The sequence below is a fragment of the Lissotriton helveticus genome, chromosome 5_1 (genome assembly GCF_964261635.1).
Source record: "Lissotriton helveticus chromosome 5_1, aLisHel1.1, whole genome shotgun sequence".
NCBI classification, from domain to species: Eukaryota; Metazoa; Chordata; class Amphibia; order Caudata; family Salamandridae; genus Lissotriton; species Lissotriton helveticus.
The window spans coordinates 1763791471-1763806944 of NC_136065.1; the positions used below are offsets into that span (position 1 = coordinate 1763791471).

Genomic DNA, 15474 nt, shown 5'->3' on the forward strand with positions numbered 1-15474 from the left:
TACATGTTTATTTTCTAAAGAAAACAAAACTAGGATTAGGTCAATGCTCTGTAGTGGTTGGGCTATAGCTTACTTAAGGATAAAGCAACGCTCAAATAAGGTTATAACAAAGCACTATTAGTTTAAAGCCATATTTCAGATCTGGTAATCTAAGCCAGAGGTCGGGTTAGGCCAATGCCAAGCTAGAGTTCAGGAAAATCTCATGTGGAATGTGGTCAAAGCACAGGCAGAAATACTGGTAAGGATAACCCACATTTCAGGTAGGATTGCATCAAAATTCAAGTAGAGAAGATGATCAAACAGACAAAACTAATGTAGAGCAAAGTCCCAGGACGTTTAACCCTAAAGTCAGGTGGAATTTGCTCAGGGAAACCAAAACCTGATAGAATTTATTGTGTGGCCATAATTTGATTTATTGTTGAATTCTCTTTTCTTTGACGTACTGTTTTTATACTGACATGTACTTCTCAATAAAAATATACAACAATAAAACAAAAAACAAAAACATCTGATAGACCAAAACTCGGAAAGTTGAAACTAAAGCTGTGGCTGGGGTAGGCCATGGCCCATGTACAATTAGAAAAGCATTCTGATAGGTCTGATGTCTTGCACGGGTGGGTGATATCCTATGGATGGGCTAGATGTAGAGGCCAGATCATAGACATGCCTATCCTGGCTTAACTTACTTGTCAAAGGGTGAGAGGTCAATGAACTGAGCTCCTAAATAAGGTTAGCCGTGAGTCTAATATATACTTAATCTTCCTTCTTCCAGATTTATTTAATTTATTTTTGTATTTGGGGATTTTCTCTCAACAGGTGCTGGTTTGGGAAGCGAGCTGGGGTCTACACAGATTTCATTTATCAAGGACCTGTAATCCTGGTGCTGCTGGTAAGATTTTAAAACATGTTACAATATTAAACGTTGGACGTCATCTGTTTCCAAATGAAAAAAACATCTTTCCAATTAAAGCAGAAATGGGATAAATGTATTTTAATTTATTATTAACAGACTGACTTGGGGAATTCTTAGAATTGTGTCATTTTCTCGCTTCCAATGCCAGTGCTAACTTTAATGACACCAGCTGTGATTTTAATGTGCTTCTCGACCCCCATATATCAGTCCAGAAGCATGCTGGCTCAATTTGTTTCTATAGTCACTGAAATGTAAATGGCCCAAATGCAAGTGATGCATTTAATTGAGATGTTATCGAGGGTCTGTGTAGCCAAGTGTAGATCTATGCAACCTGGGTTCTAATCCTAGATCCTGCACTGGGTAGCATAGTGTGATCCTTGGCCAATTACACCACCAGGAAATTGTTAGAAACAGGCTGAATTGTAGGTAGGAGCCCCTATTCAGCCGTCCTTAGTTCTATGTATTAGTAGGTAATTATTGACTGTACGTTGAATACTATTCCACTTCAGTCTTTTAATGCACTCATCAATATTCAAATCAAAATTGTCATCAAATGACAGCTCACTGATCAATTTAGGGCCTGATTAGGATGGCGGGCACCCTAAAGGATATGGGGAACACCCGACATAGTGGCGGTCGCATTGTACATGTTTTCCATTGCCACGGTTGCTGCTGGCTGCAGCACTCACCGCAATGGAAACAAAGGGATGTTTTACATATCCCTGTACTACGTGACAGGCACCATGTGGTGCCAATCACTTTGTACAGGGATATGCAGGTAATACCCAACTCCAATAGGAATAGCCAGGGATGAAGGGGGGAGGGCGTTATGGGCCCTCACTGTCCATCCCCACCAGTCTTTCCATGGCGGGTCAACCGCCATTGAAACCGTCATTAAAAGGCTGGTGGGGAGGGACCATCCTGATCCGACCACCATTCTGGTGATGCGGAACGGTCCGACAGACAATCGGAATGATTGCTACTGTCAGACTCGTGGGGGTTGGGCTTTCCTCCCGCCAGCACACTGCCAGCCATCAAAATCTGGCGGGCGGGAAATGGCCTCACGATGGCGGTGAACCCACCATCGACAGCCTGTTGGATTCTATTGCAAACAGCCCCTTAGATCCAAAGAAATATTTTCCTTCCCAGCACATTAGCTACTGACTAGTGTTATTACACTCTGATTGCTGCATCACAGAGTGATTTCCTCACAATGGCAGTTTGTGTTATATTGTGCAACTGAAATTCACATATGCCACGGTATGTGATCAGCATATTCATAAAATATTGTTTTTATTTGTTCATAGCATTTATAACGTGTTAGAACTTGTTGTTAAAGTGTGCTGTTAACATTGGCTGTCCTGGCGCTGCCTAGCTTTTCCAACATTGCTGAAGCAGCTCAATAGAAGTTCATCGGAGTGCCTTGGCTCAGTGCTCGTCTGAAGATCTGCTGAAGCAGACGGCAGCCTCTGCACAGCCTAGACCGCAATCACTTTAGTTCTTGTGAGGTCCAGGTCAGAATATTGGTTATAAATGGATTGGCTGGCGTATATTAAGTGCATGTCTAGATTGCTGTCTCTACCTCAGACGAGATCAAAGTATTTTTAACCCCAGAACGCGCTATACTTTTGCCTGTCCTGGGGAGGGACGTCGCTGTAAAAGATTCTTCCTGGTTCCCACATCATTTAATCTGATGGAAAGAGCTTGTAACTTTTACAGTCAACTCCTTTTTGGGTTGAACTGCTGTGTGGGCTCCTTCCTAGAAAAGTGCACAGAGTTCTCACTGATAAACCGCCCAGTCACCACCCCCATTCATGTACGGCCACACAAGATGCGGTGTCTTGCAAGCCATGTGGTGCATTCTTCCCGCCATTCGTTGTGACGTTGTGCTGCGTGATGTGTGCATTTCAGTGCTCACAGTATTTATGGAGGTTCTTACGTATATCCCAAGGCCACCTCTGAAGGCCCACCGCTCCTGGCTGCTTTGATGGATTACGTTTGGAGATATAGCCATTTTTATTTGAAAAACCTCTTGCTGATGTACTGGGAATCTTCATCGTGGTGCGTGTGACACTAGCAGTGGTGCCGAAGAACAGTTGTCAATAAATAAGTTCAGGAAGGAGGGCCTCAAGGCGTATGTGCGGGCTCTCTCCCAGGTACTTCCGTGTGGCCATTCTGTGCCTTGCCACATGGCCACTGGCCGGCCTCTACGAGTGTAGTAATCAAAAAGAGCTAGCTATACTGGTAATGCTCATGTAGTGTGCGTCAGAAATTCATATTCGTTTTTTTGAAGGCCCTCACCCACCAACCTAGTTGGTGGCATGCTTCATCATCGGACCCCACCCAAGTGTGCCTCGGGTGTGCTGCGATGTCTGTTTACAGGGGAGCGGATAGTGTTAAGTGAGTGTGCAGTGATGGTGTCAAGAGTGGAATATAAAAACTGTCCTAAGGGTCCCAGTGTCGAGAGGATCATTTATTTGAGGGCCCTTGGCAGTATTAAAAGCAAGGCTAGTGGACGTGGTTGGAGGAGAGACTTATGGTCTCCCACATCCGGTGTGGTCAACTAGTTTCAGCCAGGCCTCGTGATAAAAACTGGCTTTCTTCCGGTGTAAAACGTGAATTAAAAAGGAGCTATATATATTGTATATACCTTTCTAAGTGACAAACTCGCTAAGGTGCGATAATTGTAAGAGGAAGATTTCCTCTAAGTTTGTACCTGTAAGAAAAGTCAAACAAAACAAACTTATAGAGACACACATATAAATGAGGGCCATCTTAGGCACATAATCAGTGATTTCCTTGTGTTGTGCCTACCAGCAGTGTTTGGCGGTTCGTGTCGGCTTATGAATTAGCTTGCCGATTTGCGTGACTATGCAGTATTGTTCTATAACTTTAAGAGCGGGATAAAACAACTTATTTGTGACCAAGGTAGTGACTGCGACAACGGTAAGGTAATGTGCTTACTTTCAGCTTCCAGAAAGCAAACTCCATGAGACCCTGTAGGGGGTCCAAGTGAGGGTAGCTCTCTGATGGAAAAACAGAGGTACTCCTGTGTGGCCGTTCAGTGCCTTGCCACATGGCCACTGGCCCGGCTCCCACGAGTGCCTCACTCTGAGGTTCTCTGCGCATGCGCATGCTTGCTCCCAGGTACTTCTGTGTGGCCGTTCAGTGCCTTGCCACATGGCCACTGGCTCGGCTCCCACGAGTGCCTCACTCTGAGGTTCTCTGCGCATGCGCATGCTTGCTCCCAGCTACTTCTGTGAGCTCATTCTGTGCCTTGCCACATGGCCACTGGCCGGCCTCTATGAGTGCCTTACTCCAAGGTGCTCTTCGCATGTGCAGGCTTGCTCCCAGGTACTTCGGCTTGCCTTTTATGTGACTTGCTGCATACACACTGGCCCGGCCTCCACGAGTGCCTCACTTCTAGGTGCTCTACGCATGCGCAGGCTCGCTCCCAGGTACTTCTGTGTGCCCATTCTGTGCCTTACCACATGGACACTGGTACGGCCTCCACGAGTGCCTCACTCTGAGGTGCTCTACGCATGCGCTGGCTTGCTCCCAGGTACTTCTATGTACCTATTCAGTGCCTTGCCACATGTCTTGCTCCCAGGTACTTCTGTGTGCCCATTCTGTGCCTTGCCACATGGCCACTGGTCCGGCCTCCACGAGTGCCTCACTCTGAGGTGCTCTACGCATGCGCTGGCTTGCTCCCAGGTACTTCTATGTACCCATTCAGTGCCTTGCCACATGTCTTGCTCCCAGGTACTTCTGTGTGCCCATTCTGTGCCTTGCCACATGGCCACTGGCCGGCCTCTACGAGTGCCTCACTCCGAGGTACTCTGCGCAGGTGCAGATTTGCTCCCAGGTACTTGGGTGTGCCTTTTCTGTGACTTGCTGCATACACACTGGCTCAGCTTCCACTAGAACCCCACCCAAGAGTCTTCCTAGATATTCCAACATCCATTCATTCATTATTTTCTGTGAGTCCCTGTGCAATATTTTGCACCCATGGGCTGTATCTAGTAACAGGCGTGGTGTTGCCAAATCAGAGTAACAGAAAGGCCCTTGTTACACTACTTAATTTGCAAAAAACAAGGGCAGGAGCTGAAAGAGCCAAAGTGCTTCTGAATGCGGTGCTCCTGTTGTTCTGTTTCTTTACATATCACCCCTTATCTGGTGCTTGATAAGCAGTGCGCCCTTCAATAAAGAAATAATGTAATGACCCGTCCGTACCTCTGACATTCTAGTCCGTATAATATGGCGCTGCATTGCTTTCTCTGAGTTATGGTGACAGCAGAACTCATCAATGGCAACACTGGACCATATTACACAGTTGCTCATTAAGTGTACTCTCTATTGATATTATTAAGCGTTGTTCCAGCATGTAACACCAACGCCCGAGTTTTGATTTCCTGATTATGTTTTTTACGTAGAGCCAGGCTTGAAGGCCCTCACTGTCCTGCCCTTCACATCTGTAGTTGTCACACTAAACACAAAATATTTCGACATTAATCCTTTCTATTGTTTGGGCTTGGCGTAACGTCATCTGTGTACGTTTTTTTCAGATAAATTTCATCTTTTTATTTAACATCGTCCGAATACTGATGACGAAGCTGCGCGCCTCTACCACGTCAGAGACCATCCAGTACCGGTAGGTGATCCCGTTCATTTCCGTTTGCCAACTCACCCGTTGCTCTTTCTAGAAGGTTTCGTCACATGAAAATCTAATGGGATTTTACCATGCAAAAATCTACTTTTTTATAATACAGATTATTGAATATTAAACTGAACAATGTGCCATATTGAAGTGGCAAAGGTGCAACACTGTATTCTCTGTCTGTCTACTTGACAACTCCTCTAGTTCGCTCTCTGTTTATTGAAAGCTGTAGGGTGTGCTGTAACCAGTCTTAATAACATATTTTGTGTCTAACTTTAGATACAATGTTCAAATGTCAACATATGCCTATGGCATATAATGTGGAAAATATATCTGTAATGGTTCATTGCAAATACAATCTTTTAGTTGGCTTCATGGTGACATGCTATTCACCTCCATGATGATCTACAAGAGGTGCTTGGGGATTTCAGGTGTACTTCAAAAAGTGCAGGTTTTGGCTTCACATATGTCCTTTCAAAGAAAACTTAAAGCTTGCGGAAGTGATATCACACTGTCTCTGGCCACCAGTAGAATCAAGCAAATAATGTGGACCCTCGTGCTTTTTCTAGACAATTCTATTTTAATTGAAAACATACGGCTGAAACGTGTTGATAAACAGCTAACAGTGGCAAACAACAATCTCATAAAACAAGCAAAGGCTAAAAGCACATTTACTTTTAAAAGATCCATAGTGAAGGGGATCAATCACTACGTAGTAAAGTACCAAAGGAATTGCCTAGCTATCCCTAAACAAAACCCCACAGTGGCTTAGAGAAAGACAGTAGTACTAATATAAAGAATGCTCGAGTGACAACCGCACAGTAAATGATGGTATCATATCGGGATCTTCTACTAGCATAAAAGAGCGACCTTGGTGCCATAGGGTGCGATAGCCCGACTAGCAATAGAGTAAAGCTAGACATTTAAAATAATCATGTAACAGTCCATAGGAGGCTCAATGGATTATGTTGACTGATGATGTGAAACAGTGGTTGGATAGTGAGTTAGACACAATGCCTAATTTGATCTGGTGGGTTCAAGTGGGCCACCAGCACTGATTTTTGGGTACCATCACTTATTTTTCCTCAACATACTTTGATCCAAAGCAGGGCTCAGAAAAATACAAAAGGGGCATTGAAGGAGGAACAGAAAGACAGAAAAACAGTGACAAAGAGAGAAAGCAGGAACCTGTAAGAGAGAGATTAAGTTGTAGGAAGTTCCTGATGGTGGATGAAACAGGCATGAGGTGGAATAAAGACTTCCAAGCCGTGGTACTCAGCGTGCTGGCATTCTGTAGTGCCAGTCACGGGGCCCTGACCAAATCCTCTGGCACCAGCATATATTCTTTTGTATACTAAACACGGCTAAGGCATCAGCATGGGAATGTGATTACCATACAAATTGTGTGGAAGATAATGCACCACATTATGACTAATACTAGTAACACTAAAGCCTTTGTCCAGAATCTACTGGTTGGATCAGGTTCTTCCTAGTACAATCTTACACATCTGAGTAAAAGGTGACAGGGTAGATAATAAATTGGTACAATTTTGTGATCCAAGGGCTTTGGGAAATTGATCATGTTGAACTAAAATGAGTGTTTCCTTAACTAACCCAAATCTCTATTCCACAAGGATAGGGTACAACTTCTTTGCTTTTATTGTCGATTGGAATAGCGGAAGCAGCAAAACACTTATTATCGTCTTAAATAAAATGCATTCACATGTGTGCTATTAGGAGTTCCATCCTCGCATATTTGAAGGCTACTATAGCGAGCACATTGTCCAACAGAGGAGTGGGCAACAGAGCAAGAATGTGTGTGTGGGGGCAGTGAATGAACAGTGTGAAATTAAGGAAACAAATGAAAGATTTAAAGGGTAAATTAGTTTTCTAGTACTTTTAACTGTTTGTGTATTTGTCCTCCTCACTGTATATTCTGTGGAAGTTATTTTGTATAGTTATGTCTCAAAGTGAACATTCATCTGCTAATGTTATAAATTTGACTATAATAAGTAGATTGACATACACCCTTCTGAGTACATTGGCCAGGATACATGAGCAAACCAAGTGTTGTGTGTAACTAGAGACAGAATGCCAAATGATCATGCCGACTGAGCAGAGAACTTTAACCTGGAGTTATGATTTTAAATTTTAAATGGAGGTCAGTGGAAGATTTGTATGATAGTTTTAAGTGATAAACGAATTTAAGGTACCCACGCCTTACTTCATTTTGATCATCTGTAGCAGTGCCAGATTTTGTATTTTCATTTCAGAGCCTCGCCCCTGCCCATTGTGTGGCCTCCTTCACTTAACTAAAACTAGAATGAAAACAGCTCGATGGTGACTTAAGTCTGACCGTAACTCTGGGCTAGTGAGGCACTTTTACTAACTGTGCATGTGTCAGCATGTAGCTCATGCTTCTTCATTGATAGGGCTGTATTTCAAGTGAGTTTGCTGGCATCCCTTGCCTATCTTCATAGTGTTGCCAGGTCAGGGGCAATACCATGATGTAATCAATGCACAGGGGGGAATGTTGTAAGCCTCCTGTGAGCGTAAGTATATTGGTGATGCCATGCCTGGCGTATGCCAGCACAAGGTAATGTATAGCCCAGGTGCTGGGCGTAGTTCAGTTGAGAAACCACTACCATACCAGAGAGTGTGTGTCACCCAGTTGGGCAACCGGGGTCTAACCAAAACACACTACACTGGTGTCGAGCAATCCCTTGTTCCCCAAGGATTCCCGCCATCTCCTGCTAGGCCCAGTCACACCTCCTACACACCATATAGCTCCCGGCACCTACGGAAGGAAAGCCGTCAGAGACTCTCTGGCATTCGCACCTGCTAGCCAAGTGCAGTAGCCCGCCTTGTCCTGCTCTGCAAAGCCTGAAAGGCGGGGTACCTTGACTATCTCTCTGCATGAGGGAAAGTCCCTCTCAACGAAAGGAACACCTCACCAGTAAGGCAGCGGCTGCCACCCCTGCTGTTCCCTGACAGACTGGACCCCCCTGCCCACAAGGCAGTGGGGCATCACAAAAAAAGGAGAAGAAAAAAAAGGGCAAACGTCAAAATAAGGAGAATAACAGCACTGTAAGACTCCCAGCCCAAAAAGAGCCTCAACACGTTAATAGTAAAAGGTCTCTAATAGTCAGTGCATCAACCATTTGCAGCACACATTGCAACGGTGCAGACGCATCTGGCCCACCATATGAGTTTGAGTTTAAAATATTTATAGAGCGCACGTTCACCTGGCGGTTCCATGGCGCTATAGAGTGCTGAGCCCAAAAGGACAAGAAGATCGGGAAAGGAGCAAAGGATAAGAGCGTTATGAAGGGAAGGCTTGGGAGAAAAGAAGCGTTTTTAGCGCTTTACGGAAGTGTGAATATTGGGTGGACGATCTAAGGTGGACCGGAGAGAGTTCCAGAAGGCAGGGGCAAGTGTGGAGAATTTAGTACCTCCCCACTTTTTGCGCTTGAAGCAGGGAACTGTCAACAGTTGTTGGGAGGATGAACATAGTTCCCGAGCAGGGGCATAGGTTTTAATTTCAGAGGAGATAAAGACCGGAGCTAAGCCGGCCCGGGCCTGAAAGGTGATGCAACCCATCTTGAACTGAGCTCGTTCTCGGATAGGGAGCCAGTGCAAGGATTTAAGGAGAGGAGTGACGTGATGGGATTTGGCCAAGTTATAAACCAGGCGGGCAGCCTGGTTTTGGACCAGCTGCAATCGTCGCATACTATAAGTGGGCAAGCCACAGTATAGAGCGTTGCCATAGTCTAGGCGGGAGATAACCATCGCCAAGATTATGAGCTTTAGGGCAGAGAGTGAAAAGAAACGAGAGACTTTACGGATGGTACGGAGTGAGAGGAAAGAAGAGGATACCACTTGGCTGATTTGGGAGTGCAAGGTGAGTTGGTCATTCAATTTAATACCGAGAGTTTTTACAGAGGAAGATGGAGAGGGAGGGGGACCTAGGGAGGGGGGCCAGAAAAGAGAGGACCAGGGACTGGAGCAACCCCCTGTCAAAACCAGCTCAGTTTTGTCTGGGTTTAACTTCAGGTGGTTGTAGTTCATCCAGTCCCGAATGAAGGTCATGATAGACTGGAAGTTGATCATGGACTCAGGGGATGGGGATAGGGAAAAAATAAGCTGAAGGTCATCCACATAGTTATAGACGGAGACCTCCATTTGTTGAAGGGCAAAAATAAGAGGGGCAATGTACAGGTTGAATAAAAGAGGGGAAAGGGAGGAGCCCTGGGGGACTTTGCGGAAGTCCGCCGAAAAGTCGCCCAGGCGCACTGCCTGGGTGCGGTCCCTCAGGGAGGAGGACAACCAAACCAAGGCCGAGCCTCCGATCCCCGCCGCCCTGACACGGGAAAGTAAAATGGAGTGGTCAACCGTGTCAAAGGCGGCGGAGAGATCGAGGAGGATCAGGGCCTGGTTAGTGTCCATACCCTCTCTGAGGTTGTCGAGGACCGGTAGCACCACGGACTCCGTGGAGTGTGCGGGACGGAAACCAGCTTGACGGGGGGCTAGCACCCTGTTCTCCTCTACAAAGGTGCTGAGTGCTCTAGTCACGTGGCGCTCCAATACCTTCCTCAGAAAAGGCAATAAAGAAATGGGGCGGTAATTAGGAGGAGCGGAGGGGTCAGTGCCAGGCTTTTTAAGGATAGGAACGATGATGGCCGATTTGAGAGGAGGAATAACAATGCCCTGGGATAGTGAACTATTAAGAAAATTGAGGGGGGGCTGCACGCACACCGAGAAGATGTGTTTAAGAATGTAGGCAGGACAGGGATCCAACGGGGAGCCTGATTTGACCATAGGCAGTAGGGTAAGAAAGGACTCCTCTGTCAAAAGGGGGAAAGAGTCAAGACTTGCCCCAGCTAATGGACCCAGAGGGTCGACAAAAGAGGGGGGGGGGGAGGAATGTTTGCCCTAATGTTGGAAATTTTGTCCAGGAAGAAAGTGTTGAGGGAATTACATAAATCCTGGGAAGGGGAGGGCTTAAGGGTAGCTCTATCAGAGTAGGCAAGGTCGTGCACAATAGAGAAAATTTCTCTAGGCTGATTTTCGGCAGCCAAAATTTTTGAAGAGAAATAGGCATTTTTGGTCGCCAGAATAGTTATTTTGTACAAAGACAGGAGGGTGATGTACTGATTTTTAAGATTGGGACAATAGTCTCGCCTCCAGGCCCGCTCTGCACGACGTACAGTGAGTTTTAAGACCTTCAATTCCTCATTGAACCAACGGTTTGCGTCGTTAGCCCTCCTGGAGGACACCCGCCTGAGGGGAGCGACAGAGTCGCAGCCTGATTGGAGCCAAGAGTTGATGGAATTGGCTTGTGCGGAGGACGACAGACCATGAAGGTCCGGGCTGAATGCAGAGAGTGTGGCAGACAGAGAAGCCCCATCCACCTTATTCCAGGAGCGCGCCCAGGTGTTTTTGAGAAGAGGGGGCTTGGGGACTGAGCTAAGGTGTAGGGAAAAGGACATCAAAAAGTGGTCGGACCAGGTACAGGGGGAGATGGACAGGGAGTCTACTGGGCAATTGAGGGACCAGATCTGGTCAAGGATGTGACCATGGATGTGAGTGGGGGAGTGAACGTGAGAGTCAAAGTTGAGGGAGCGAAGGGTATCCGAGAATTCCTTGGAGGTCGGGCATTCAGCAGGGTCTGAGGGCCAGAAGTTAAAATCTCCTAAAACCAAGATGGAGAAATTGTTAACCGCTAAGGTGGCCACCAAATCTTGGAAGCCAGATAGAAAAAATTGAGAAGGTTGGGGGGGCGGTACATAAGTAGGCAGGTAAGCGGGGTACTAAAGGAGGATGAGCGGACAACTAAAAAGTCCGATGAGCCAATGGAGGGGAAAGCTAGAGATCGAAAGGAGATTTCTCTGCGGGCAATTAGGGCGACGCCACCGCCTGATTTTCCGGGGGTCGATCGGCGCGCAGGGCGTAATATGGGGCAGGGAGTGCAGCTAGCAGAGAAGGAAGAGAATTGTCACAGAACCAAGTCTCTGTAAGAAATAGGAGATCCGGTTTGTGCAAGTCCAATAAAATGAAGTGTTTGTGGCAGTGCTTGACTGCTGACCTGGTATTGAGGTAGTAGACAGATAGAGTAGTGGGCGCAGGAAGGGCAGGGGCATCAGAGGAAGGGCCAAGGAGGGGGGAGGGGGATAGGGCGGGTAAAGGGGGGGGGAGGGCGTGGAGCTGTCAGTCCCAGCCTACCGATGCGCACGGACACAGTATCATCCAGAGGCCACGGGCCTTGCAGGTTGTATAGCTGCGAAGAAGAATATTGTATCAACTGGGCATGGAGGAGAGCCCCTAGGCCCGGTCGGCCACGGACGGGCGCAGACGGGCTTATCTTTGGCGCACCTTCGGTGCGCAAACATTGTGCCCGCTGCGCTCGTCCGCTGCGCTTCCGGAAGACGCACATGATTTATAGGTAGGTAGGGCGGCGTCCGGGGAGGCGTGGCCTCCGAGAAGGGGCGTGGCCTCCGGGCTTGCCGGAATGGCGGCAAGAATTGTTTGGATTGAGGCGCCGCGTCAGCGCTAGATCCGCTGCGCGAAACAAAGTTTTCCAGAACATTGTGAAGAACGTCCTCCGTAGCCTACCCAGGGTGCTCAAAGTAAGTGACAATATCCTCGTTCACGCTCCCATGCTTGATGTGCATCTGACTCACCTCCTTGCCGTATTCACACAGCTCAAGGAACGAGGGCTCATGCTACATTGCGAGCAATGTAAATGCCTAAGAAGGGACATCCGCTCCTTCGGGTACTGCTTCTCAGACAAAGGAATTGACCCCGACAAAGTAAAGGACATAGAGGAGGCCCTGTCATCAGTGGAAGGAGTCCACAGTATCCTGGGCATGGTGACATACTGCAGGCACTTCATTAAGAAACTATCAGACATCACCAGCCCACTCCAAGACCTCACCAAGTCATTCAGCCCATGAGTGTGGGGACCAGAGCAGGAAGAAGCATTTCCACAGACTAAGGCCTCCCTATCTTCCGATATGACACTGGTGTACTTCACCCTGCAGAGAGAATCACAGCTAGTGGTAGATGTTAGTCCCACCGGCCTGGGAGCAGTGTTAGCTCTATGGCAAAACTACAGAGAATGGGCTTCTGATGGCATACGCCACCCAGACACTCACACCCACGGAGCAGCGCTATTACCAAATAGAGTATGAGGTGTTTGCTATCTTATGGGGCTGCAGGCACTTCCACATCTACGTGTACGGCCATCTCTTCCCCCTCATCATGGACCATAAGCCATTAATCTCGCTTTTCCAAGGGTCTGCATCAAAGCCTCTTCCCCCCCAAGGGTTGAAAAGTGGATTCTGCAGCTGCAAGAGTTTCAGTTCTCCATGGAATACTGACTGGTACCCGGAACCCTGCTGTATTCCTGTCCAGGCATGCTCAATCAGCTGCTTTCCCTAAAGCCACAGAAGCCACAGAAACCAAACAATGTGCGCAGATGATTGTGGATCACTCCAAAGCCCTCTCAATGTTCCTGGAGGAAGTAAGGAAAGGCACTCAGCGAAATGGCTGCTTACCGATCGCTATCAAGGCATGGCGGCCGCTTCAAAGCCAGGCATCCATCTGCATTGAGACCGGCCAGTCCATCCTCAGGGCACTATATTCCTCAAGGCATTATATCACATCCGCCAGGAGCTGTCAGTAACCAGCGACTAGTATCTCCTGTGGGGTCCTTGACTTGTGCGACCTGAAAGTCTCACACTGAAAGTAGAGCTTCTAGCACATGGAGCACACCAAGGCATCGTGAAATTCAAGAACTGGCTCAGGAGAAAAGTCTATTTCCCAGGCCAAGACCAGAGAGTGAGGCAGTCGTGCAAAACTGACCTGTCTGCCTTGCTACGAGCCCACCAGACTGCCCGGCACCTGTCATCATCAAAGCAGGCCCCAGGGACCTGTGGCAGAGAATGAGCACAGATTTCTGCAGCCTACCCGGGAGACAGCACATGCTGGTCATTGTGAATGACTATTCCGCTATCTCAAGATAGAATTCATGGCGACAACATCCGCCTCAGAATTCATCTCGAAGCTGGAGAAGCTCATGGCCACAGACAGCCTGTTTGGGGAGATCTGCACGGACAATGGGCCTCCCTTCAATTTCTCCGAACTAGTCGATTACCTGAGCTCTTGCAACATCAAGCACCGCCATGTAACCCTTCGATGGTCCCAAGACAACGGGGAGGTGGAGCATCTGATGAGGACCCTCACCAAAGAGATCCAAATTGAAGTGGCAGAGGGTACCAACACTGAACATGCCTTGTACCAATTCTTACAGAAATATAGACTCGCAGCCCGCTGCATGACGGCATATCTTCATGCAAAATGTGTTTTTTGGCCGATCTGTAGTGGATAGCATTCCCCATCGCCCTGTGTGGGAGGAATGGCCAAATCCCTCAAATCAATAGGACTTCCGGAGAACCTGCACCAATGATTTCGACTCCCAAAAATTACAGGCTAAGGAGAGCCCCATTAAGCTGGGTGACCAAGTGCTTGTGAACGACCGCCATACAGGCAGAAAGTTCAGATTACCCTTCGAACTGGATCCATGGGTTGTTGCTGACAGCAAAGGCACGAAAGTGACTGCCAAAAGAGGCCACAAGTGTATTACAAGGAACATCACCCAGTTCAAGAAAGTCCTGTGGCGACACACCACTACACCCATGATGGCTGACCCGCCGGAGGCTGCAGTGGTGAGTAGGCCCCTGGACAGCGAAGACGATTACAATCAGGACCAGAAGCAAGGTGAGCATTCAGAGGAACTGTCTCTCAGCACTTGACCAGCTCCCTTCAAGACTCAGAGTACTCCCCTGGAGGCTCAAAGAAAGAGCCACCAGGGCTAGGAGCCCGGGAAGATCTCCATCCGACTCCTCGGCCAGGGATGACCAAGGACAGCATCTGCTGCAGCCACACACCAAGCCGTCTCAGAGGTGCAATGACTGTGCGTGGCTAACTTGGGACTGATGGCAATGCTGCGTTCGTGACTAGGTGCATTTTTTCAACGACACCAAGTAAGAGAGTGATGTGAGATATATGTCAGGACCTGGACTGTGGCGAGGCACAACTGTTAACGTAGTGCTGCCAGGTCAGAGGCAATCTTATCTTATCTTATCTTAAGTGCCATTTGTAGAGCGCACTGTCGCCGAAGCTTCCTGGCGCTAGAGACAGAATGAGTGTGGAGGGAAACCAGGATAACAAAGAGCTTAACTGAGAGAGGGGAAGAGGTGAGTTTTTAACAGTTTCCTGAATTTAAGGAGGGATGTAGAGGATTTGATTGAGAGGGGGAGCAAGTTCCAGAGTGCAGGAGCTAGGTAAGAAAAACGGCGACCGCCGAATTTTTTAGTTTTGCTTTTGGGGGTACCTAACAGGTCGCGATGGGCTGATCGGAGATTACGTGATGGGCAGTGAGGATGAATAAGGGATTTAAGAAACCCGGGACTGGGGCAATGAAGAGCTTTAAAGATGAGGCAAGCCATCTTGAAAGTGGACCTCTGGTCAACCTGGAGCCAATGGAGGTTGCGGAGCAGAGGCTTGGCTGATAGCCATCTGGGGGATCCATGAATCAAACGAGTCGCTTGGTTCTGGACAACTTGGAGGCGGTGTATCAGGAATGAAGGGAGACCGTGATAAATGGCGTTTGAAAAGTCCAGTCTAGAAAGCACAAGTGAGATAACAGTTTGGGTGAGTGCTTCGGGGGGGAGAAGATGACGGACTTTGCGAATCCTCCGGAGTTGGTACATACAGGAGGATACTACAGCCCCAACTTGCGTTTGGAGGGTGAGTTCAGCGTCAATGATTATGCCCAGGCTTTTTACAGCTTTAGCTGGGATAGGGGGAGAGCCGAGCTCTGGAGGCCAGTACTGTGGGCCCC

General features: G+C 47.8%; 1 protein-coding gene across 1 annotated transcript in view; it reads left to right on the forward strand.

Moving 5' to 3' along the window:
• Window positions 1-15474, forward strand: part of CRHR1 (corticotropin releasing hormone receptor 1) — a 2033077-nt gene that overhangs the window by 1846659 nt on the left and 170944 nt on the right. Inside the window, exons 9-10 of the mRNA XM_078645030.1 lie at window positions 817-889; window positions 5479-5564. Of these exons, the coding sequence (XP_078501156.1) occupies window positions 817-889; window positions 5479-5564 (159 nt within the window). The remainder of the gene's footprint in view (window positions 1-816; window positions 890-5478; window positions 5565-15474) is intronic.